The sequence below is a fragment of the Balearica regulorum genome, chromosome 20 (genome assembly GCF_011004875.1).
Source record: "Balearica regulorum gibbericeps isolate bBalReg1 chromosome 20, bBalReg1.pri, whole genome shotgun sequence".
NCBI classification, from domain to species: Eukaryota; Metazoa; Chordata; class Aves; order Gruiformes; family Gruidae; genus Balearica; species Balearica regulorum.
The window spans coordinates 2,874,906-2,900,277 of NC_046203.1; the positions used below are offsets into that span (position 1 = coordinate 2,874,906).

The 25,372-nt window shown below is 54.0% G+C and overlaps 1 protein-coding gene across 10 annotated transcripts in view; it reads right to left on the bottom strand.

Annotated features, from left to right (window-relative positions):
• The window catches only part of KCNT1 (potassium sodium-activated channel subfamily T member 1), an 88,589-nt gene that overhangs the window by 34,416 nt on the left and 28,801 nt on the right, over positions 1-25,372 (bottom strand). For 2 of the 10 annotated variants that reach the window (XM_075772348.1, XM_075772347.1), the window contains exon 1: positions 10,572-10,786. The exons of 5 other annotated variants lie outside the window; for them this stretch is intronic. In XM_075772348.1, the coding sequence (XP_075628463.1) occupies positions 10,572-10,720 (149 nt within the window). In that variant the 5' untranslated portion in view covers positions 10,721-10,786. Of the gene's footprint in view, positions 1-10,571; positions 10,842-25,372 lie in introns of those variants that run through there. 3 more of the 10 variants (XM_075772352.1, XM_075772351.1, XM_075772353.1) reach the window with 3 other exon arrangements.

Here is a 25,372-nt window from a genome sequence, read left to right on the forward strand (position 1 = left end):
CCCCGTCACCGCGGGCATGAGCTGAGACTGCCTGAGCCCGAGCTGGAGCCCTTCCCTGCCTCCCAGTGTCCAGCAGTGCCCTCCTTCCTTTCTTTGTTTAACAGGAGTTTGGGCAATCGAGAAATATAACCAAAGCAAAGGGGCAGTTGCGGCTCATAAAGGTTTTTCTTTTATTTTGCTTTGTGCTTTATGAGTCCACAGCACTCCAGTATAGTTTGAACTAAATAAAGGCAATAAATTCACATTTCAATTAAAACGTGAGTCCAAAGAAAAGCTAATTCATCCCTCAGCTACAAGGCACACAGAGCAGCCTCCCTGCAACGTGATTTACTTTGCTACTACTCTTCTTTTATTATCCATGCGAAGGCTGCAGGGAGGAGCTCATCGCCCTGCAGCCGAAACGCCTGCAGAGAGCGCGGGCTGTGCCGACCGGAGCCACCGTCCAGGGTGACACCGGCAGCGACGCTCCCTCACGTCAGACCCAGGAGACCCACGGGAGATGATGCTCCACTTGGGAGAGATGCTGGGGGCCCGGAGGGGAGGGATCCAGGGGATCCGGTGCGGGGCTGAGGCGGTGCTCTGTCCCACACGGCCCCGCGTCCCAGGAGCAGGGGCTGCGCACCCAGCCTGGCCGTGAGGCCTCCATGGGGAGCCGCTCGGGGGGCCGCGGGGCAGGACTTGCCGGGGGCTCCCACCGCCGCTCTGCAGCCTCAGCCCTGGCCGAGCATCTGCCACCGCTCCCGGCCTCCGAGGAGAAGAAGGAGATGCCGCAGGCAGCCCAGCACCCCCGCCTGGGTTTGTGTCCCCGGGGCTGCAGACCCGGCCTTGCCCACAAATAATCCGCTTGTGAAAAGCCATCGACCTGCCACCTTCCCCACCCACCTCCTGCCGCCCTGCTAATTTTTAACTCGCTGGTGCGACGCTCACGGAGCGGTAAGTTAGTTCACACCCAACTGGTCTCTCGTGCCATCTCTCCCAGAGTCCCTCGGAACAGCCCTGGTGTTTATTACTGATAAACGACCCAGACTTTCTCCAGCTGCAAACCAGAGGCAAGCGCAGCCCCGGGAAGGAGCCCAGCCAGCTCAGCCCCCCTCCTGCCAAACTGGATTATCCCACATGGGCAGCAGGGGCTGTTCAAGCCCCTCCACTTGCGTTCGGTTTTGCACAGGAGCCTTTTCCGCCTTGCAGAGACGTGTACGGGAAAGAAACAGCAAACAATTTGGTTTGCTCCTAACACGCTGCCAGCTGGCAACTGGGAAGCCTGTACGAACAGCGGCTTGTTTCAGCTGCAGCTCCCCAAGGCAGAGGAACGTTCCTGGAAACCCAACAGCCGTGGCACGTTCAACCACACAGCTCGGTGGGGTCCTGCAGACCCCCAAGGTCTGGTGTCACCGTGGGTCCCAGGGCAGCGGGATGAGCTGACACGATTCCCAGGACACCTTCCCCAGACAAGCAAGCCACGGGCTCGCGAGGCGAATAAACATCTCGCACCGTGAATCGAAGGGACTCTGAAGTGAGGGACAGACCATAAACCTCCCCAGCTGCGGCTTCGGCCACTCTGTGCCGTGGTTAAAGCACGTGCAATAAAACAGTAACAAAAAGGTGCTTTTGGCTTCCAAATGAATGAACCCCTTTATGCTGATCACAGAGGGGGGGAAGCGACCCTGAGATGGCACACTGAAGCCTCTCCTTCCCACCAGGCACCCGAATTCTCATAAACAGTCTAAATGCTGAGAAAATATGGAAATTTTTTTAAGAAAACTAAAACTCACTCAAATTCTCATCTGAAAAACAGTTGTTTTCCAGATCCCAAAAACTTTTTTAAAAGTTTCAGCTTGGCGAGGCTGGTTTACCACGGAAAGGGCACGTCTTCTGCGGGGAGAAGGAAGGACGGACAGACCCACGGCACAGCCGGAGCAGAGCTGCTGACCCAGCTCCAGGGGGGCTGCACGAGCATCCCCCCCCCTTGCTGCTCCTCACAAACTCCACCCCAGCCATTGCGGACTCGGCTGCAGTGTCACTTATCTGACAATTAATCCAGGTTAACTGCTAGAGGGGATTGGCGGAGCGGCAGGAACCCTTTTGTGCACAGACTCCCTTGAAAGGAAAGAGCAGATTCACAATATACAGAATTAAAGCCATTTGACCGGGTCAGAAAGGTTACACTGGCTTTTAATGCGTTTTAGATAACCTACTTCAAATTCACGTTTTTACTTCAGCCAGATCAGCCTCCCTGAGTATCCCCGTGCAGACAAACCTCGACTCATCTCATTCCTACGTGGCAGCTAATTACAACACGGGGTGAGCCCCACCTTCGCTCCCCTCCGGAGTCCAGGGTCTGTCCAAGTGCCGTAGCCGCGCGGGGGAAGCCGAGGCCCCTCGTCCTGGTGCTGCCAACCATTAAACCTGGACACTGAGGTCCCGGCTGGCACAAGCAGCATCTCCCGGAGAGCGGAAGAGAGCAGGGAAGGAGAGAAAGGAGAGGAGCAGAGGGGGAAGAAGCTTTGCTGGCACTGAGACACGTCTGTCACCGTGTGTCGAGCTGCAGCCCCTTACAAAATAGAAGGGTTTATTAGAAGGTGAAGAGACAATGGCGTATGTATTATTAGAACAAAAGCCACTAATAAACCTTGCTTATGCACAAGAGAGAGCAATCACCTGCCCACCCACGCTGCGCAGCAGCTCCTCGGCTGAGCAGCCACCTTCTCACCCCGTCCTGCCTCCCCGGCTCCGGCTCCAGCTCACCCCCGGCAAAGGCAGCGCTGCTCCCCGGGCTGGGCAGGGATGCGGGCAGCAGCCCCCGAGCCCCGCTCCCCCAAGGATTCCGGCTGTGGATCCGTGCCCCTTCACTCCGGAGAGGGGAAGGCAGCCGGCCCCGAGCCCCAGGTCTCCTCCCAGCCCTGCCAGGGCGCTGCGGGAGCTGGGTGGCATTTAGCTCATCCTCCTCGTGCGGATGATTTGAGGCTAAATACTTTCCCTGGGTTTAAAGTGCTTGAAGGTGCTCAGACGGAGCAGAGAGCAGCAAAGCACGGCGGCAGCTCAGCTGAGCTTGCACAGAGAACTGCTCCCTCCCAGCAAACTCCCTGCCAGCTCCGCGCCTTCGCCGCTGTCTCCTGTTTTTTCTGGCAGGTATTTTGGTAAATGAAGGGGATTACAAATTCACTTCTGGTCGTGCAGTTCCTATTCAATATACAACCATCATTTCCAAGTGGAAAACCCCAAAATTATGCCTTGACTTAAAGCCCCTGGAAGTTACAAAGACCCAAGTAACAACCTGCCAACACCACACATGGCTTCAGCTGCTTCATAACCACTTGCAAGGCTCAGAGCCGGAGGACAGCGCCGTCAGATTTAGTGCCCTTTAGCCCCCGGTCGCAAAATGCCTCCGAGACAGCGGCGAGGCAGTGGGGTTAAGATGAACCAAGCAAGGTAACTGCTAAGGGAAGGCTTCCTGAAGTGGTGTTCATCCTCTAAGACATAAGATGCACCATGGATCCTACCATATTGACAGTGAGAAACTCATCCCCAAAAATAGCCTGATGTGAGAAGGACAGATGGGAGGAGACAAAAAAAGAAAGTAAAGAGGGGGAGAAGGAACGAGCAAGAGGAAAGGGAAAGGGAGAGCAAGATGCACGCGTCCTGCTCGCAAACACGTGCGAGAGGGGAGGCCGTGCTCAGCGCTGGGGAAGGGCAGCCCACCCCCCCACCGCGGGACGGAGCAGGGCTGACCCCAGGGGAAGGGACTCCGGCCCCCAGCACCCCCCGGTCCGGAGGCAGCTCTGCAAGCTGTGCACAGCCCCGACCGCTGCCCGATGGCTGGAGAAATGTCACAAACCCTCCTGCCACCGGCAGCAAACCACGCTGCGCAGGCAGGCAGGCAGGCAGGCAGCGTGAGCACAGCTGCCTCCTCCCCGTCGAGCGGCACCTCGAGGGGCTCTCGTTTAACCACAGAGGTAGGGCTTTTTTCTTGGCATCCCTCTGCAAAACCTACGTCGCAACTGAAATACATAAAGTTTAGAAACAAATAAATCTGGCCACGCAAACCCAAAACAGGCGCGGTGCCAAAACGGCAGCGTTGCCCGCCACTGCCAGACCAGCCCTCACCCGCTTGCTGCCCGGCAGCTCCCGGTGCTGCCGGGATAATTCTGCAATTATCTTCCGGAACGGTTTGGCTCTCCCAGAGGGGCAGGCGCTGCCAAGGCTGGGCACAGGGCTCTGCCCACGGGGCAAAATGGCCCTACGGATGCTGCGGCTGCTCTAATGCACATCTCCCTGCCTTTCCTCGTGAGCTAAACGAGTCCCTGTGGTCCCGTCAAGCGGCTGAGCCCTGCAGAGGAAGGACTGTGCACGAGATTGGAGGTGGGCTGGGAGAACCTGCTCTGTCGCAGTCCCGCACGACCCCGACAGCCGGGCTGGCAGCGGGTGCCCGCTCCGAGGGATGGCCGTGCCTGGCATCCCGCTCCCAACACAAGCAGGAAAGCCTCCACTGGAGGAGGAGGAGGAGGAACGTGCTAATCCCCATGCCCTGATGGGACCTGATGGGAATGGGGGACCTAAAATAAACAGAGCAAAAGCCCAAGTGCGTGTTTCGAGCGGAGGCATCCTTAGGCGCCTCGACTGCATGTCAGCGCCTATCTAGGGCACCGAGATTTTCAGTGGTGCTGGCGCCTCACCAGCAGCCGTGGGAGGAGTGCTCAGCGCTTCCAAAACTCAGCCTGTTCCCCTCAGGCGCCCGGCTGCAGCGCTGCCAGCTCAGGGGTCGGCATCGCCCCACACCCGGGGGGTGCGCGTGCTTTCTGCTGGAGCGTGCCTGGGGACAAGGACTGGAAGGACGGGGACCGCAAACACGGGACCAGCTCTGAAACTGGCAGGAGGGAGCTCGGAGATGAGCCCTGGCTGGAAGGTGGTGATGTGGGTCTTGTCCCCCCACAGAGGGGTGGCTACAAACCGGGGAGGATGAGCAGAGCTGGGGGGCTGCCCCAGCGCAGCTCTGGGACGGGTGCAAGAAACAGCCGGGCTCAAGCCCCCGCGCCGCAGCCCGGGATGAAATCTGTGGCTGTGTTTACGAACGGCTCTGTTTAGCGCGAAGGATGCCAGCTGTCAGCTCGCTGTGCCGGCAGCCGGGATCCGGGATCGTTTCCTGTTCATCGGGATCAAGCAGTGCATTTGCATATTGCCCTCGTAATGGAGCGCAGCAGCTGAGCACCCTGCCTGTTTTTGCAGTGGTCCTACACTGAAAACCCACTCAGCATCGCACAGCAATGCCCACTGCTACGTGGGAAAGGAATGCCGAGGATAAATGACTTGCGAGCAGTGCCAGCCCTGCAGAGCCATATCATGGTGCCTGGAAGAACAGCCCAAGGAAACTCCACCCGAGGCTGCGAGGAAAGGCGATGCTCAGCGGGCGCCTTCCCACGGGGACGCTGGGCACGGACCTGCGGGCAGGCTGGGTGGATGGAGCCCAGCTCTCAGACCAGCCCACCGTTTGGTTACTGCTGGGGGGAGGTTCGGAGATGCCACGCGCCAGTCTGGGCAACCACCGCAGAACATCAACACCCTGTCAGCAAACAGCCGCGGAGCACAGCGAACCCTGACGTGGGCTCAGCCGCTCTCCGTACAGAAATACCCACTGCCAGAAATACGTCCCCGCGAGGGGCTGCCCAGCTCAGTCAGAGCGAAAGCGGATCAAGGCCAAAGCACTTTGTAAGCAAAACCCTCCGGAGCCCCCCAGGATTTCTTTCTGGTCTTCTCCGTGAAGGCTCCTGCAGGGACCCTGCCTGCAGCGATGCCGGTTCCTGCCCTCCCCAGGGACACACGGCAGTGCCGCCTTCGCAAAGTGGCGCAGACAGTCCCGGCTCAGCGAGGAGAAGTGCAGGAGCTGGGTCTGGCACAGACGCAGAAACCCTCCCATAAGCAAACCGTCCCAATACCCCCTGCCTCAGCATTTCTCAACTTCTGCTATAAATCCTGCTCGAGGACGAGAGCTTCAGCCCTTCCAGCGGAGAACGGCCTCGGCAAAGCAGAGCTCGGAGGTGCCCGGCACGGCCCGGCACAGCCCCCCCAAGGGAGCTCCTTTCGGGGGGCTCAGCGGGCACCAAGAGAGCACCAGCAGAAGAACCAAGCCTGGACCGTGCAGGGGAGGGGAGCACACCCCGCTCCGGGGAACTCCCTGCCCACCCTGCCCCAGCCTTTCTCCTGCACAAAAACACCTCACCGAAAGCTGAAGTAGCAAACCAGCACAAGCTATTCACTGAAGAGAAAGAGAGAGAGAGAGACGTCTCCAAAAGCTCTTTGTTGGAAAAAGCTTTTGTTAAAGAAAAATAAATTGGCTGTTGACTTATTGTCCCCCCAGGAGGGGATTCAGCAAACGGCACGGCAATGGTTGGACAGCAAGGGAACCGCACCCAGGTTCTTGCTTCTGCAACCAGCTGCGGAGACCACCACCGGGAAACCTGGCTGCTAGGACAGTGGTTGTAATGGTTTCAATGGCCAGACTGGACCTTTCCACTGGTCTGCTGGTGTGCAAGTGTCAGACGATGAAAACTCATTTAGCGAGACGTGTTTGCTAATGCCTGGTTGCCCCTTGGGGGAACAAACATTGATTGGTCAGAAATCACATTTTCAGACACGTTTGGGTGGATTCCTCACTCTCCAAAGTGCTTTACCTCCAAGAAACGCTGCGTTAAACTCGTCCTAGCAGAGTGCTGCCGTTTCTCACTGAGTAGACTCCAGCCACCTTGTTGACTGTAACGTGGCTGAAGCAAAGTCCCATTTTTTCCTGCCAAAAATATCTCAAACTGAGAGACGAGGCGAGGCTGCGGGAGGTGGGACTGTGCAGCCTGAAGGAGAGAAAGGGAGGGAGGGATCGAATCACTGCCCTCGGCTACCTGCTGGCTGAGGGGTTGTCAGCCTCCTCTCGGGTGCACGCAGTAAAGGGGCAAGAGGGAACCGGCATGAGATGCAGCAAGGGAAAAATTATTCTCCCTGAGAGTGATCGAGCCCTGAACCGGGCACCCAGAGAGGCTGAGAAATCTCCAGCGTGGGAGATGTTCAAACTCAGCTGGACTGGTCCTGAGCCAGCGGAGCCAACTTTAAAGTTAGTCCAGCTTTGAGAAGGTGTTGGACCAGAGCCCTCCAGAGGTCCCTTCCAACCTCAGCTCTTCTGCAATGCTAATTTTCTTCCCCAAACCTCAGCAGTTCAGATTTCGGCTACCGGCAGCTCAGCAAACGCGACTCAAAGAGGCAAGGGTGGAAACACGGGGCAGGGAGGGGACAGGCAGCACCGCCAGCCTCTGGCCCTCCCAGGCTTAGGGCAGAGCTTCAGAACCACATGCCTTAAGGGTACGTTTGCAATCCTTTACGAATATCAGTGCACCCCAGGACGGGCAGTGGTCAGAGTTTCCTCTACTTCCAGTAGAGCTGCATAAACAGGACACGATTATCTTGTAAAAATGTTTGTTTGTGTTTTTAAACCCACATCTCCAGTATTATAGAGAGATCACCAGCCATGAAACGGGATCCACAGACAGATACTTACACATCCTCCCGCCTGCCAGCAGCTTCCTCCCAAAGGCAGAGCCGCTCCACGGAGAGCACAGCGCGGCATTTGACTCTTTCGTAACGTTGTCCCCTATCTCACCTTCCTCATTCAAATCCCCCCCCAACATTCACCATACGGGACCAACCTGCCTCAGGAAAAGCCCAGCTCATAGGGGAAAGGTTCGACCTTTCACGGCTTGCTCCATCCTCACGATTGCTGCATGCTGGGACAGTTTCAGTGCCCCGGCAGCAGGTCCGGCAGCAGAGCCTGCCCTTCCCGGGGCGGCTGGGAGGCTGTCCTGGTTGCATCCCCTTCTCAGAGCAGCCCCTGATGCACAGAGGTAGCTCCAAGCATCTTCCATGGGAGCTACTTCCACAGGAGCAGATCGGGCCGGTCCCATCCCACCCGCAGCTTTCCACCCCCAGGAAAGCATCCCCACCCTGGATGCCCAGGGCCAGCCCTGAACTCCCCTTTTTGCCCCCAGGTGTGGAATCCTGCATGGCTGTGGAGTGGTTTCTCTTCAGATGAATTCAAATCCTTTCCTCCTGTTTTGAGTGAGAACCCCTAAAAGCTTTGAGATGCTGCAACGACTAAGAGACAGAGTAAGGAGGTAAATAAAGTAGGTGAGAATAAACGTTACCACCTTTGGTCATCTAGAGAATTCATCTGCATCCCTGAGAACATCCTGCAACAGCATCTTCTTCCACCATCACCTGGTAATTTCACTCCCAACTCCCAGTGACAACTGTCACTGCTAACTTGATAACGCTGCTTGGGTCTGGCTTTGTAGGAGACGAAGCAACACACTGTTCATCATTTCTGAAGCAATCTTCCTGCTTTTGTTGCTTGCATATGCAGTGAAAGAGAAGTGCACAAATCTTAATTGCCAACTCAGTTGTTGGGAAGCAGCGCACAGAGAAGGAAAGCCCGGCAGTCGGGAATTCAGACACTCCAAGCAGCAGCCCGCAGGGCTCTGCCCACTGCCAGAGGAGTGTAGAAGTGTTGCCATCAACTTCTCTACCTCTCAGCGGCATCAGTTCCTTACAACAAGCCTGCAGCAAAACACTTGAAATTCCAGGGAAACCCAGGGTATTGGGTTCTCTTATAAAGCCGTGAGGCACCCTGGTGTGCTCTGCACACTTGGCCTTCTGGCAAGGGTCCACTAGAACACTGTAGCTGTGCAATTTTTGGAATGGTCTCCCCTGTTCCCTCCCCAGATCCAATGATTTCTTGCAGCATCCCTCCTTTGCACCATGCTCCCCCTAAAAGACGAGGAGGATCAGCCCTGGGATGAAGGTTTGGCTCCCTGGTCCTGGGCAGGAACCCACCAAACCCCTACACGCAGGAGAGGAGAAGCCCCTCTTGCCTGTTCAATCACAGCTGATTAGCAGTGGCTGGGTTGAGTTTGTAAGAGTCCCCCAGTTGCAAGTATGAGTCTTTTTCTAGCCCCAGTGCATCTAGCTTTGAACACCGGCACCGTTATTGAGGGTACATCAGCAATACCTGAAAGGGCGCAGAGAGGAAGCAAGCTCACTGCCAAGGCTTTGCCAACAGCGGTGTTCAGGACGTGCCCTCAGAGACGTAGGTACCCCCAGAACAGGTCCATCTTTGATGTCTTTTTGAAGCAATGAAAGCAAGACACAAAACCGGAGTGAAAGCAGTCTGATCAACACTGGGAGCAGATTCAGATTGCTTGTCAAAACGTGCTGAGACCACACAAGCTTCAGGGATTTAGTGCCAATGCGCCCACACGATGCCCATTTGCAGCTTTCCACACGCGTAAGCCCTTGCCTCACGAAGTCAGAAAGCAACGACCCACGAGATCCAAGTGTCTGCTCACCAGAGAACCAGCATGGGTGCCATCTGGAGAGTTGACACACCACTCATCAGGCCGAGACACACACTCTTAGTTCCGCAAGTACGCCAGGACTCTGCCTCCCAGACCTGGAGACTAAGACATGTGCCCGGCACAGCTCAGTACCGAGGGAATGACCACGCTGATGCTCCTGCCTTGCTCCCACAACGCACAACTCCCCTTCCCCAGTGGGGACCACATCTGCTAATCCTGGCTCGTTGCCATCCTCCCCCCAGCCCACCAGTGAGATACACCAAGATACTGAAGCCGAGTCGTTAATTCCTTCCACTCTAAAGCCAAACAAGTAAAATTCACCATGAGCAGAAGCTTTCCTACAGTGCTCATTTGCACTGGAAAGTGGAGCTAGAAACAGCACCAAATTACATCCTAGAAGATGTACAGTACACAATCACAGGCGAGGCAATTTTTGCCGAGAAGGAAGACAGCATGGATGGGCTGAAAGGCTGAATAGATGGGGAAAAATGAAACAGAAAATGGAATGAACAGCACAAGAACTGAATTACTGACATAGGCATCCTCATCATAACTAGGGGACCTGGCTTCTTCTGAAACACTGTAATTCAAGTGCAATGTGAAGCATTTTTATCTCCTGAAAAACAGCTCATTTCTTTCTGTACACATCAGCTGTGTGCTTGCAGAAAGAGAAAGAGCCTGCCTGCAGCATTTTGTACGGTAGCTTTTTTTTTTTTTTTTTTTTTTTTTTTGCAGTTACAAATAAATTATTCCTCAGATGGGGGATTGAGCATCTCTTCTTCCATGCGAACATGGTGCTTATGTACAGCGCACACTGTGGCGTTAGCAGTGTAAATAAGCTTCAGTATGATACTGCACAGATAAGGCGCAATGCAAGTTAGCAGTGTTGTGTGGCAGCCCCAGCATCTCGGGGCTGCCATTCAGACGTGCTTCTGGCATATAAAAATACAAGAAGCACTTACAAAAAATTTAAAGGAACTGGCTTTTTTGTGCTCCAGCTACCTATTTCATAAGACAACTTTGGAGCTGGTGTGGCTCTTTAACATAGCTATCAATCAGAAGGATTTGATCCACCACCCCTCCAGCCCGTGGTGGCACTAATCCTTTCCCTCTCATTTAAAAGATAAAGGTGCTGCCTCCCCCACCCACAAAGCCCCACGCATCACTGCAGTCCTGCAATACCTTTGTCCGACATCACTCCCCAAGGATCCCATTCTCCGAGCCGGTAACAAGGGGCTCACCCCATGGACATCTTCTGTCGTCGCTGGTGGGACAGTTTTTACATGGGAATTGCTCTCTGAAGGGGAATTCTTCAGCTTGGCTCTCGCCATCCTGCGAGCTTTGGCTGCTTCTGTGACTTCCTCCTCTTTCCCCCCTGAACTCTCTCATACATAGCAATCCTCACCGCATTCACTTTAGAGCTGTCGGCACGTACCATCTCCTTCCTTCTTCTCTCTCCCCACTCACGGCTGCTCAGTGGAACAATCCTGTCCTGTACATTTATTTTGGTAGTGAGGGGAGTCAAGGCAAACTCTCTGGCCTTGCTGCTGCAACAAATTTGGTGCAAAACGACTGAGAAAGCATCCACAATGCAGAAATCTCTGAAACTGCTTTGTTTAGTAAATAATGTAATTGCCTTGGCTGCCTCCTTTAAAGAAATGATTGCATTGCTCTTATCACCACAAGCAGGGCAAGGGCTGAGGGATTATTTTTTCCCCATCCCTGTTTTTCAGTAGCAATGCGAGGGGGAGGAAACTATTTCATCTTACTCCCCTGTGTAAAGAGCAGTGTGTGGACTGCATGCCAGGGAACAGACTCAGCGTGCTTGGCTCGCAGACACAAAGCAGCAGAGCGAGCTCCCCTCCTAAATGCACCCGCTGCGAACTGAGTGCAGAGGAACTCGCTGCTGCTCCCCGCCGAGCTGCCAGCGGCCACAGGGGCTCAATCGCTGCTCGCCTGGCCAGGCTAAATCAGCGCCCGGAGGGGTGCACACTACCTGTCCCTCTCCAGGTGAGAACAAAACCTGCTGCTCCTTGGACACGCTCGGCATCGATTTCTCAAGATGTCAAACTGAAAAGGGCCAGCGGAGTCCTGAGCAGGAGATAAACCCGTGAGCCCCCCCCAGTGCGCAGGGGGGACTGGAAAGGGGGGACTCGTGCACCCCCCCCCCCCTTCAGGGGCTGCTGCCAGCCCATCGCTGCTCCTGCTCGCGCCTGATGCAGCCCCTCACCACAGAGACGCTCCAAAGGCACCAGGAGGGTCCCGCCGCGCTGCGCCGCAGCCGCTCCCGGGGCACGGGGCTCAGCACCACGGACAGCGGCGGCCCCGCACCGCCCCACGGAGCGCCCCACGGCATGCCAACACTGCCCCACGGCATGCCAACATCATCACCCCACGGCATGCCAACATCATCACCCCACGGCATGCCAACATCATCACCCCACGGCATGCCAACATCACCCCACGGCATGCCAACACTGCCCCACGGCATGCCAACATCATCACCCCACGGCATGCCAACATCACCCCATGGCATGCCAACACTGCCCCACGGCATGCCAACACTGCCCCACGGCATGCCAACATCATCACCCCACGGCATGCCAACATCACCCCACGGCATGCCAACATCACCCCATGGCATGCCAACACTGCCCCATGGCATGCCAACATCATCACCCCACGGCATGCCAACATCGCCCCACGGCATGCCAACATCATCCCACGGCATGCCAACATCACCCCACGGCATGCCAACACTGCCCCATGGCATGCCAACATCATCACCCCACGGCATGCCAACATCACCCCACGGCATGCCAACATCATCCCACGGCATGCCAACATCACCCCACGGCATGCCAACACTGCCCCATGGCATGCCAACATCACCCCACGGCATGCCAACATGACCCCCTGCCAACACTGCCCCACGGCATGCCAACATCACCCCACGGCATGCCAACACTGCCCCACGGCATCCCAACATCGCCCCACGGCATGCCAACACTGCCCCATGGCATGCCAACATCACCCCCTGCCAACATCACCCCACGGCATGCCAACATCACCTCATGGCATGCCAACATCGCCCCACAGCATGCCAACACTGCCCCATGGCATGCCAACATCACCCCACGGCATCCCAACACTGCCCCATGGCATGCCAACATCACCCCCTGCCAACATCACCCCACGGCATGCCAACATCACCTCATGGCATGCCAACATCGCCCCACGGCATGCCAACACTGCCCCATGGCATGCCAACATCACCCCCTGCCAACATCACCCCACGGCATGCCAACATCACCTCATGGCATGCCAACACTGCCCCATGGCATGCCAACACCACCCCACGGCATGCCAACATCACCCCACGGCATGCCAACACTGCCCCATGGCATGCCAACATCGCCCCACGGCATGCCAACATCACCCCCTGCCAACACCGCCCCACGGCATGTCAACACCAACCCACGGCATGCCAATACTGCCCCACGGCATGCCAGCATCACCCCATGGCATGCCAACACTGCCCCATGGCATGCCAACATTGCCCCACAGCATGCCAACATCACCCCACGGCATGCCAGCACCACCCCACGGCATGCCAGCACTGCCCCACAGAGCACCCCACAGCATGCCAGCACTGCCCCAATGCATGCCAACACTGCCCCATGGCATGCCAACATCGCCCCACAGCATGCCAACATCGCCCCACAGCATGCCAACACGGCACGCCAATGCTACCCCACAGCGCACCAATTCTGCCCAGCGTTGCTCCACTGCACACCAGTGTTGCGTGACCATGCTGCCCCACTGCATACTTTAAATATAAAGACTAAATTCACTGACTGATCATCAGCGAGACATCATGACATGAAAAGCCAATGCAAATAATTAAACTCCGCAACAGGATTTCATTAAAATGAACATTATGTACCAAGATTCAACATATTGATACCTGAAAGGGTCTTCCCAGAGTCTGAGGAAGGACAGCTGTGTGAGTACTGACTTTGAGGTAAGGGCAGAAGCTGCCCTGAAATGGGAAATCTGGGATCCAAAGTATTTCACTTTCAGAATGAACAGCCGACATTTTCCCCTGGCACCAGCCGTGTGCCCTAACCACACCGCACGCTTCCCTACCCCCACGAGGCTATTGGAGCAACGGGCCCCTCCGTCCCAAGCCAAACTCTGGGAAGAAAAGGCCAATCCTCCTCTTCCTCTCTTATCAGTGAACTGTCAGGCTTGAGCTCGCTCGCTGCTCGTCCCCCTAAGATCGGTACCTGGAGGTGACTTACCCCATGACAAAGGCAGTCCCCGGCTGATCTGGGAAGAGAAACCAAGTCCCTGTTTCCTGTTAACCAAACCCTTGTTTCCCTACTCAGAGTATTATTTCTTAATGGGATTTCACTGTAAGACATACTTTATTTCAGCATTTTGAAATGTAAAATGGATAAAAACCCACAGCCCATTCACTAATGTGCCAGCTTGCAGCATACGTTTAATTTCTCCTTTTGCCTCAAAATGATTCATTAGCTCAATGCGCTCAGTTTCTAACAACAGAGCCGTTCCTTTCTGCTTCATGGTTTGCCTCAGCCTCATCTTCAACTTATTGCTCCCTATCTGTTTTCTTCAGGGTGTTGTTCTCAATCCCCACGTATAATTACTGCTGTTAGCCCTCCGGATTGGACTGTGCCCAGCGCCGGGGCCCGACGAATCCTCCCGGACAACAGGAGTCACTGGCATTGGGGCAGTCAGGTCTCTCTTTTAGGGAACTATTCGCAAATTCTACGTTGTATCGTATTATTTCTAATTCCAGAAGAACATTAATTTCAGGATTGAGGTTTGACGTGAAAAGTGGCTTATGTTTAAATTATGATCTCGGCACTAATGCCATCAAGCAGCGGCACTGAACAGAAGAGGTATTAGGGAAAGACCTGGGGAATTTAATCAAAAAATGGAAAACTCTCCTGTCATACTTCTGCCATATAGAAGGTGACAAAAACCACCTCAAAGATCCTCTTGAGAAACTCGGTTCCCGCTTGCAGGAGCCTCCACATGAAGATGCCTTTTCTGTTAAGCACTTCAACACAAACCAAGACACAAAAACCAGAAGAGAGGGGAGCGATGCAACGCAGGGTCATGCCAAACTGCTGGTTTGAACAGCCATTTCCCATCCGAGGGAGAAAAGAGGTCGCCTGATGCTGAGGAAACCCGCTCCGAGGCTGAAAAATCCCACAGAGCTGCTCAGATCTGTGTCGGGCTGCTGGAGCAATTCTTTTGCTGTAGTTCTGTCAGAAAAAATATTCTTCTCTCAGGCAACGCAATGTGTTCCGTGCTTCACCTAAAGACCTACAGCCCCAGCAGCGTCTCTCCTCCCGAGCCACCTCCCAGACAGGCACCGGGCGCTGTCGCCGCAGTAAGAGCAGTTGGCGGAGGAGGAGTAAGGCAGGAACTCGGAGCGAAGGGAAGAACCCGGAGCTGTCTGGGTCCCTGAGCCACCAGCAGTGCAGGAAAAGCACCCTGGTCCTCTCGGCTGGGAGACGGGAAGCCAGCGCGCTGATGAGAAAAAAGGAAAAATGAAAGCGCTCGAGTGCTGGGTTGGCGGTGGAGTACATCGCTGTCTGTCAAAGGGTAAAGGGTCACACGAATGGAGAGAGCAGCTTCCCTGTAACGTGGAAAGTGAAGGGCCGTTACTTAGGAAAAGACATTTAAGACTAATTGCAGGTCCCCTGCGCTGGCGATGCCCGTTCGTGGCTGCTATATGCTCACCCCGAACCCAAAGAATGCGACGGGCAGAATGCATCACTCGGCACGTCCAGAACCCTCATTCTTGCTGGGAAACTGCATGTTCCTAGAACGTGCCACCGCTGTAAAGGTAACCTGGAGTACAGCTCGGGGAGTCTGCTCGGCAGGGACACGTCTGCGTTCCCACCCATGGTATACCAGGGGAAGCTACACATCAAACACCTTGTTTGTACAACGCGTTCTCCAAGGGAATCCAGGAATGAAAATCAACAAAACACAACCTCGGTAACATCAAAATCCAAATAAGAATTCCTCTGGTCTGGAAATATTTGCCCAGCTAACAATGCCAAGCATCTGACCAGAAGTCAGGAAATCGATGTTTAATTTTCGTGTGAGAGCCCATTACAAACTGCTAATTTCTCATTTGATCGTCTGCATTATGCAGAGACCACTGCTGTGCCGGGGGCTGGAGAGATGGCTGGGAATTGCTGAGCAGCAGTTGCAGTCGCAAGAATATTTCTGAAAACAAGATTTAGAAAGAAGCAGATTTTTAATTAGTCTTAATTGAATCCGCAGCAACTGCATTGTTAAATATTCTCCTTTTATCTAGGTGGCTTTCATTTCCAACTGCCAAAACTCCTTTTATGCACCTATTCAACTTATTATTAATAAAGCATGACCTAGCCCATTATAACTAGTTGATGAAACAGGAAGGGGTTGTGGGATTTTTTCATATTCTTCTGGCAAACAAACCTGTTATGTTGAGATACGACCCAAGGGCGTCAGTGTGCAAAGCCTTCCGTAAGAAAAGCCGGTTCAATACCTTTAAAAATCTTGAAAAGTCACCCTGAAAGGCATCGACTGTGCCAAGATACTTCCAACAACTGCAAAAGGTAACTTGTGTAGGAGAGCACGATTTGCTAGAAAAAGTCTGCGTTCACGACCACGTCAGCATCTCACGAGAGATGTTATCGTGTCACGAGAGACGTTATCATGTCACGAGAGACGTTATCATCTCACGAGAGACGTTATCAGCCGCCGCAGAGCTGCTGCTCTACAGGAGGGGCTGCGTTCACACAAATACAGCGATACTTTGAGGGACCCTGAGCTGAAAAGTCATTAAGGCTCGTTACCGTCTCTCTAACGAACCCCCGGTTCTGCGGACCCAACGGGTGAGCTGCCCCAGGAGAATCACCTTTCCATGCGGGCGCCTCGCACGGCCCCTCCGGCTGCTCCTCGTCAGGCTGGTTTGAGTCCGTGCTGCCTTCGCAGGGGAGCCCTGACCTCCCTTTACTTAACAGCTCCAAAGAAAAGCAAGGTCTCGTGCGATTTTACTACCAGCACAAACTCTTCCTATACGTCGAGACCCCAACAGATGTAAGAGCATGGCATTAATGGCTTAGCAAACTTCAGAGCACCGCTAATACGTCGATAAACGTTATAAACCTCTCTGACCCAGCCATTTGCTGAAGTGTTTTTCAAGAACTGCACACGCGCCGGTTTTGCCCTTTAGTCCCCGGGGAATGCCCTACATTGTCACCGTGCATTTTGCAAAAAAACAGCTTTTCAAAAGCTGCCCGTGTTTCGAGGTTGCCAAGGCTCACGCACAGCCCTGCAAAACCAGCTCCACACCCCACCGCGAGCCTCCGGCAAGCAGGCTCGCGCCGAGCTGCGTAAAGCAGCGCTGTCTAAGCCCTGGCAGAAGCACCCCTCTTCAGCGGAGTTGCCTGGAAATGTCAGTATTTTGGATGAAATACAAAGAATTTTTTTTTTTCTTTTCTCTTTACTAATTGTTGTCTTTTCCAACGGGAAGTTAAAAATCACAGAAAATTGAGCTTCTGCTTCCTCGCTAGAATATTTTTTCCTCTGACATTTGTTTCAGTTAAAACAGCAAATTTGCCAAAAAGAAAAAAAATGCAAAAAAAAATAAAAATGTTGATGCTCCGTCCTCTTTCTTTGTGTAGGACTTGGCCCTTCCATCCCCGTGGCGTGCCAGCACTGCTCCTCCGCACAGGGACGTGGTGAGAGCACGCGGACACACTCAGAGAGCCCAGAGACGCCCGGGAGCCCCTCGCCCGCTCCCCTGAACAGCACAAGACTGGCCCAAGTAACTCTTTTCCAAACAAGACAGATCCTCCTGCCCATATTTTTGATTATCGATCAACGGGTGGAGTTGCAGTTAATGAGAGGGTTGAATCCAAAGAGTTTTAGTTCCTTTTACAGTCAAAACTACGATACCAATAAAGGATTACTTCAGATTGCAGAGCTGTTCAAATATACAAGAGATGCTTGGCAGTCCTCTCTGGACAGCAAGGATGTGTGTATTTTTTAATAAAAGTGCTTATAAAATACTGTTCGTATTGATCCAGAGTCAATTTAAAAACTTCTCTCCATTTTCTTTCCATTAGTCTGGAGAGGAAGGTCCTCTCTGGCACATGGCCACCGGCACGGGAGCAGGACCTCAGCACTCAGCTGCTGCGGAGAGCCGGCAGGTCTTTCTCAGAGATGAGCACGCAATGAAAATTCAGGTTTAAAAGACACAGACGATCAAATCCCTCCTGAAAGGGCTGGGAAAACCCAGGGACGGATGGTGACTCCTACGCACCGCTGACAGAGATGCGTACCCAGGTGACCTGGGGCTTCCCAGGGGCTGCTCCCCACGAGAGAGACGTGGATCCCCGCGAGCGGCCGAGGGCCCGGTGCGGCCAGACCGCTGCTCCACGCCAGGTCGGGGCCGGGCGAGTCCACAGCAGCGCTTTGCGATTCAAAGTACTCGCAAACGTGGTCTGCATTTCAGCTCCCGCTCAGCTCTGTATCTGAGGGATCGCAGCTCCTGCCTTCCCCTCTCCCGCGGCGCCTGCGAGCAGACGCCCTCGGCAGCAAATTGCCAAAGATAGCGGGAGGGTTTCCCAGGGTTTCAGTTTGCTTTGAGGTGAATCCACGTCTTGGCATCTCCACAAACAGACCCAGTAACGGCCTGGGAGCAGCAGGGCAGTGAGACGAGAAAGCATCTCGGTGACTCTCCTACCTGCGTTCACAGCGCACAGAGGCAGGATTATTCACCGTGCGCAGTACCGTCACGCCAAGGTACCAGCCAAGAGAAGCCTCCGTCTCCCTGGGCTGTGCACGAGAGCCCAGGCCCTTCCCCTGCGAGCCTGCGGTCTGAACGGGGCCGAGATGCAAGAGGGGGATGTAGAGCAGGATAGAGAAGGAGGGAAAAAAAAGCCCAACCCTCAGTGACTGCGCAGGAGCTTGTTCAGAGGTTATGGCCTCTTTGATCCCTCCAGAAACAGATTTCGGTGTCATTTCTCCACGCGCTACGGGGAGCACGCCAAGACCCGAGGGACGTTCGGGAGCTGGGGGGGGTCTTCCCCAGCAGCGGGGCTTGGAGCGGCTGGAGAGGCGACGTGCAGCCGGAGCAACACGCACCAGGACTGGGGCAACAGCCGCTCTCGGCGCAGCCTGCTCACCCGGATCTAGGGCACCCGCCAGGAAACGCTGCGCCCTGTCTTGCATCTATTTTCACCGGTTTTTGCTCCCTCCGCGTGCTGCCTTGGCAGGGTTAATGCCTTTGCACCACAGGCACTGACGAGTTCCCCGAGAAGCCGTCAGATGGATCTACACCCCTGTGAGTTCTCCTTTGTATCTGATACTCTTTCACGACGTTTGTCTTTAAAAAGCAACACCATTCATATGAAAAGTTGATTAATTCCACTTGTTATAATTATTCTCACAAATAAAATCCAGCTATTTCCCCCCCTGTGAACATGGGGGATAATGGTCCTTACCCTTCTCAGTAAAGCATTTCAGTTCCAGGGGTGAGAAGCTCTGTACCAAGCGCTAAGTGTTATTATTAAACTGTCATTAAAAGCGTTTCAGGGAAAGTTCACAAACTGCAGGGATTTCTGTCATCACAGCGGCTGGCTGGGACGGCAGTTGGGCTGAGCGGTTACTGCCAAAACCGCGGCCGCGCTGAAGACCTGTCTCCATTCAGGGGTCTCCCCTGGAGCACGTTCTCTGCAGCCAATGCCACCACCGCAGCCACGTCCGCTTGAGGAAGGGTGTCACCTCCGAGGACCTCCCCGCTGCACCGCCCTGCGGGGCCACGTCCCACCACGGTGGGGCTTGGGCGGCTCCATCCCCCCCGGTGCACTTCTGGAGGGTGCTCAGCACCGCGGCAAACCAAAGAAACCCAACGGGAGAGAGCCTGACTACCGACATTCACCGACACCATCGCACAGCTGCAGAAATCTTTGGCCAACCGGTGCTGCGCCAGACGCCAGGCACTCAAAGGCGCCTGAAAGATTTGCATGACACAGGCAGAAATTAACCGGCTGCATTTTATTCCCTCGCTTCCCCTATTTAGTCTTGGCAGCTGAATCAGGCAACGGCACCTGGCAGCAGCTCGCTGTCTCGCCCAGCATCTCTTCGGCAGAGTTTGGGAGACTTCTCTAATAAACGGAAGCGCTGGAGTTTTGGGGAAGAAGGAACAGTTTAGAAAACATGGAGGAGAGCATATTTAGCAGCAGCAAGAGAGCTGGAAACAGAAGGAAGCCTTTGAAGAGCTGGGCTGATGGAGAGAGATGGAAAAATTATGTAAAGTGAGAAAATACATACAGAGCTCGCAGGCAGGCTGCAAGCCCGGAGGGGGACGGTGTGTCTGATAGTAGAAGAGCCTTTCATTTGTCTCCTCTTCCCCAAGTTCTCTGCATTAACATTTCAAACGTTAACAATTTCAAAATGTTAGCGTTCAGAAGAGGGGAGAGCATCTCCCTCACAGCCCCAGGACTTCAGAGCCTGCCCAGTAACAGGCAGTCCTGCCCCACGGCTCCCTCCCACCCGGTGCACCCAGCAGCACCCACGCCAGCCCCCGCACCGCGCTGCTCCCGCGGCCGGGGGGGACCCCCCCAGAGCTACACCCTGGCCCCCGCGGGTGGGTGGGAACCAGTCCCCTCTTGGCTAGCCCGGAGGAGGGACGGCGGGTCCCTTCACCGAGTAACTCCCCAACTCGCCGGGGAGTTGGCAAGAGCCGTTATGTAACTGCGACGCAGGAGCCTCGCGCGCCGAATCCCAGAACTGTCATCGCAGCTTTTGCAAACCCATTTTTACCTCTCTAAGTGTGGCTCATCGGCGACGAACACGAAAGCTGCAAACCCAGTATGTTAACTTGGGACTGCTTAGCAGGGAGAAGAAGAAATAGAGCAGACTCGAGCAGATGCTGAACAAATATCCCTGCAAAGTCACGGTACCTCCGACAGCAGTTTCCTATTTCTGTGGTGCTTACGAGCAGAGCAATGAGACCCTGAAGCTTTACAGTGACTCGTAACCTCTTCCCACTTCTTAACAAAGCCGATGAGAGGTTAAAATGGCCAGAGGAAAAAAGGGAAGGTATCTGTATACCTGTCACAGGGGCTCAAGCCAGCGAGGAAATTAAAAGCCCTTGGGTAAAATCTAAATATATATCTGCAAGGGAAGCATGAAAAGTCTCCAGGCAGAGCACAGTAATCAGGCACGGCCGAGTCACTTTTCCAGGTGAGTACATAACGGGGTCACTATCCGCTTCCCAAGATTTAATGAGAGCAGCGCCGGGGACCTCGCGCAGGCAGAGCTGGCAGCGTGCGCCGGCAGGGACGGGCAGCGCTTTCCAGAGCGTGAGTCAGCCCCGGGTGTGCGCAGGCAGGCAGAGCAGTGCGGTGAGCAGGCAGCAGCGATGCGAGCAGGCAGCAGCGATGCTCAGAGGAGGTGGCAGGGCAGCACCCAAGCCCAGCCAGGAGGAGCACAGGGCTCGGGGCTGGCAGAGCTGCGTGCCAGCGAGGAGCGGGCTGGGTGACTGCCCTAACTGCCGTTGGCTGGAGCTTATTGCCTCCCAGCTGGAACAATCTTTGCGCTATAAATGTTTATTGCTCTAAGCGTTTGTGCAGTACTTTTTCCCCTGCGAATCTGAAAACACCTTGGAACCAGTCCCTCCGTACCACTCGTGATACCCGCAGGAGGAGCGGGGCAGGAGAGGTCCCCACACCCAAGCTGTCGGGCAGGAGCGGGCAGTAAACCCACGTCACGGGGCGTAATTACCGTGGCAGTTTAACTTCCCTCCAGCCTTCCCAAGGCTCGGAGCCCCGCGGCTGCCCTCCGAGGCCAGGACTTTCCCCGTGCTGCCCTCCTTCTGCAGGTGGCTGAGCCAGGACCCCGAGAAAGGAGAGGGATGCTCTGAGCATCCTCGGCCAGCGGCTAAGGGCAGGACAGGCATCAGCAGCCCGCTCACCCCCAGCTCCTGCGGCACACCGTGCAATAACGCTCCGTTCCTGGGGACGCCCCGCTCCCCTGGGACTCGTCCCAGCTTTTCCCAGGGGATGCGACAAGCAGCAAGAGCTGCAAAGGTTCCTTGTGCCTCCCCACGCAGCCTCTCGGCAGCCCTTCAAGCGCTCGCTATTTCCAGCCCAGCAGCAAAGTGCCTTCGGGAGCCGGTGACGCTCCGGATGGAGACACACTACGGCGTTTAATGAGCCGGCAGCACAGGCGGCTCGCTCGCTGCTGCAAAACACCTCGCAGAGCTCCCCGGCAGAGCTCGCCAGGAAGCAATTTCACAGAGACTTTCAAAATGCCAAAGTGATTCCTACTTTGCAGTTGTAAAGGACTCCGAGCCTTTTCTGCATGACATTTTTGTGGCAACTTTGTTACTGAAGTATTAAAATTCTAATTAAATGCTCCGTTAAACTGCAAAACAGTGTTTACTTATTAAATGGTTCTAAGAGTTTCTGCTTAAAATGTGGAGAATTTTAGCATCTAAAAGCCTTCTTAAAACTTTTTTTCTTGGACTTTTTTTGTTTTTTAAAAAGATGAATCTACAAAGGAGAAACTTAGGCTTTAGGGCTCTCCATCAGCTCTACCACCTGTGTCTCACAGTAATAAAATTTCCTTCCCTCCCCAGGGTCCCTGGATCATGCTAGGTACCATTTGCCATACGTTTTCCATTTCTGACACCATTCATTTGGTAATACATTATATAAGATAGAGAAAATGGCAAGTCCGTATAAAGAGAAATTCACAATGTGCTGCAGAAATGAAGCATGAACTCCACAGAGCCTACGACAGCCTCATCACGGTGTGTGGGAAGGACTAGAACAAGGGGTTGTACCAGACCATTGATCTTCAAGTACGTTTCTTATTTTAACTTCAACGAGAAAAAATTTGCGTACCGATCAATAGCGTGCTGCAGCTCAAAGTTCCGCTGTGCGGCAGGAGTCCCTGCCAGCCGGGCGATGGGCCGTGCCCAAGCCAACGCTCACGCCGTGCCCAAGCCAACGCTCGCGCCGTGCCCACGCCAACGCTCGCGCCGTGCCCAGACGCCGTCGGCAATCTGACAAACAGGGTCTCTCTGTTTCCACGGCCAGCCAAAAGCAGGGCTCAGCGTCAAGACGTGAAAAGGGAACGGAAGGTTTCTTGTGTCCTGCTCGGGCCACGCAAACCACCACCACGAACGGGCACCGTGTTCCTAAAAGCCTTAAGACGGCGTTTGCGCAATGGCAAAGGTCTTTTACAATGTTGGGTATCCACGCGCTTTGTGTACTCTGAAATAAATGAGGAAAGCGTGCAGATGACTGCGTTAAACACCGTGTCGCTGATGTAAGAGGCCCCAGGGGCCTCTTCTGCACAAAACCCCCCTGAAATTCTCCCCAAAGGAGATGAACGCTGCTGAACACGTGCAAGAGCTGCGCTGCCTTCTGCTGAGCACACCCGGTCAAGAGCAAAAGTTGAACTAAAGGAATCCATGGAAAAGGATTTTAAGTCAGGTTATTATACACCATTGGTCTTATCTGCTCGTCAGCTTCTGGTTCAACTCCCGTGACCAAATCCTCTGATGGGAAGGGAATATCCGCTCCAGGAGCCGGGCTGACAGCAGATGCCATTTCACGGATGCCGGGTCTCGACTGTCTCATACGTTTAAAGTAAAAAGCGCACTTCAAACAAAAAATGCCTTGGCCCATTCTCATGCCCCAGATAAAGACACACAAAAATAAAAAGGAATAGGCCCCAATTTTTTTTTACACAGTGTTTCCTTAAAGACTGAACTGCAAACACCATCCTCTCCATTTATATTCATCCTGGCCAGACAAAAGCTTTTAGGAAGAAAGATTGTTTAATAAACAGACATTTATAACAAGTGTCTGATCTTGCAGCCTCATCATCTGGAAAAGAGTCCATTAAACCAAGTGAGAAACTCTCTGATCATTAAGGGTGTTTAATGGGATCAAGATTAAATTATATCATGATTGTGTTAATATCTGCACCAGCAGGTTCAGTTGTTTTCCTTTCTCTCCCTAAGATCTGGGAGAGGGAAACAGGGCAGCTTAGAGGGGGAAAAAAAAAAAAGCTTTAAAAGGTTGGATAATTGTTCCAGGTCTCAAAAGTTGTTCAAGAAAAGCAGCCATCAGGCCCCAAAGCGGATTTCAGCGCTCTCCTGCGCTCACTAACACACACCGAATCAGCAGCACCCGCTGTGCCTCTCAGGAATCATCCTCCTGCGAAAGGAAACGGGGGATCACACCGGCACATAAAAAAGCACCCACAATGCTGGAAAAGGGCACGGCACTCCGAGACATGCGTTTCATCTCAGTCTTTCATAATTTTTAAGATTTCCCTGCCACAGAGACGAACGTCCCTCCTTTGCCTTCTCCCTCCTGCTAAAAGCTCGACCCGCATTCCCCTAACGTGCTCCCTCCGAAGCAGCGCAGTCCCGCAGGAACTCGGTAACACGCACAACCGGAGCGCAAAGCAATCCCTGGGGATGCAAAGGCCGCTCAGCAGGGCGAAGCCTGGCAGAGTGCCGCCCGCTTCAGCACTCCCACGTCAGGAACAAACTTGGCCCCTCGCCCCCAAAGCTGGATGCCTTCCTGGGGCAGAGCGCATCTCGTGGAAAAACCTGCATGTCACGGAGCAGAAGACACTTTCCCTCCTCTACGTACCAGCGCGGGGCTTCCTTCAGCAGCATAGCCGTGCTGTGCAAACCACGGCGCCGGATTTATTTAATTAACTCTTTGGGGTTAACCCAAACGTGCTGCACAGCTCTGCCAGCCAGTGCTCCTTCACGGAGCCGCCCGAGGCAGGGCCCTGGGCGCTGGAGAGCATGCCTTGGGCTCTGATAGCTGGCCTTTGCTCTTTCGCAGAGCTGTTGGTTTATTTTTTTTTTAACTTGCACCGTTGGGAAGGCATCCGTCCTTCGTACATGTGCAATGGGTTTTGCACACGTCTGTAAGCAGAAATATTTGTTCTGCTGACCCCTGGAAGGCTGAACAATTCTTGGCCGCAGAGCACTGCATCTGGTATTAAAACGCATTTACAAGTTCTTAGCAAGAAAGAAATATCTGCCATTAGAGACCATAACAAGAGCTGACTAGAAATTGGTTTTCCTCTCAATTTTAGCACAATAGCTTCTGGCAGTAAACCTCTCCATCAGCACTGGGCAGTACTAAGTGCAGATACTGTGTGGGAAGAATCCAAACAAAGTGACAATACTGAGCTTTAAAAGCACTTTGGAGAAAGGCGAAAAGGAACAATTGTTGAATGTCAGCTCTGGAAGAGGCTGATGAGATGTAATGGTTCTTCATGTCACCATCCCTTCGCCACGAAACACTTCCAGTGACCTGACGGATTACTAACTCCTGCAGCAGAGCCTTCCAGCTCATAGCAATCCCTGCGCAAGAGCTCTGAGATGGCAACGTGAGACATCTCCACTCCGGAATGGGCCTATAAAGTCTTTCTCCACATGGGAAAACCTCGTGGTGCTGCTTTACCAAGCTGGAACCGATGCCACGCGGGCAGGTCTGGATGAACCTCAGACAAGAAGGGCTGAAAGGGTGTACAGAGAAGATGCACGTCCCCTTTCTTGCATGCCGACACGTGGGCGAGCACACTCATGCACGTATGCGTGTGTGAGCGCGTCAGGAAGGGTATGTCCCTGTGCCAGGGAGGTGGAGCTGCTGCGGATGACTAGAAAGACCAACCTCAAGTCATCCGAAGTGGGAACTGAAGTGTCAGAGAAGGCCTTCGCTTTCAGCAGTGTGGGTGTAATTGCATCAAACTGTAATGAAGCAAATCCATCTTCAAAATCCAAGCTCAAGAACAGCGTCTAAATAGCTTCCTCGAAGAAATGTCTTTCCAGAGACCAGCTGTAACTTCTCACTGAGAAATACGGGCACCACCTGATACCCCTTTCTCTGTCCTTGAACAAA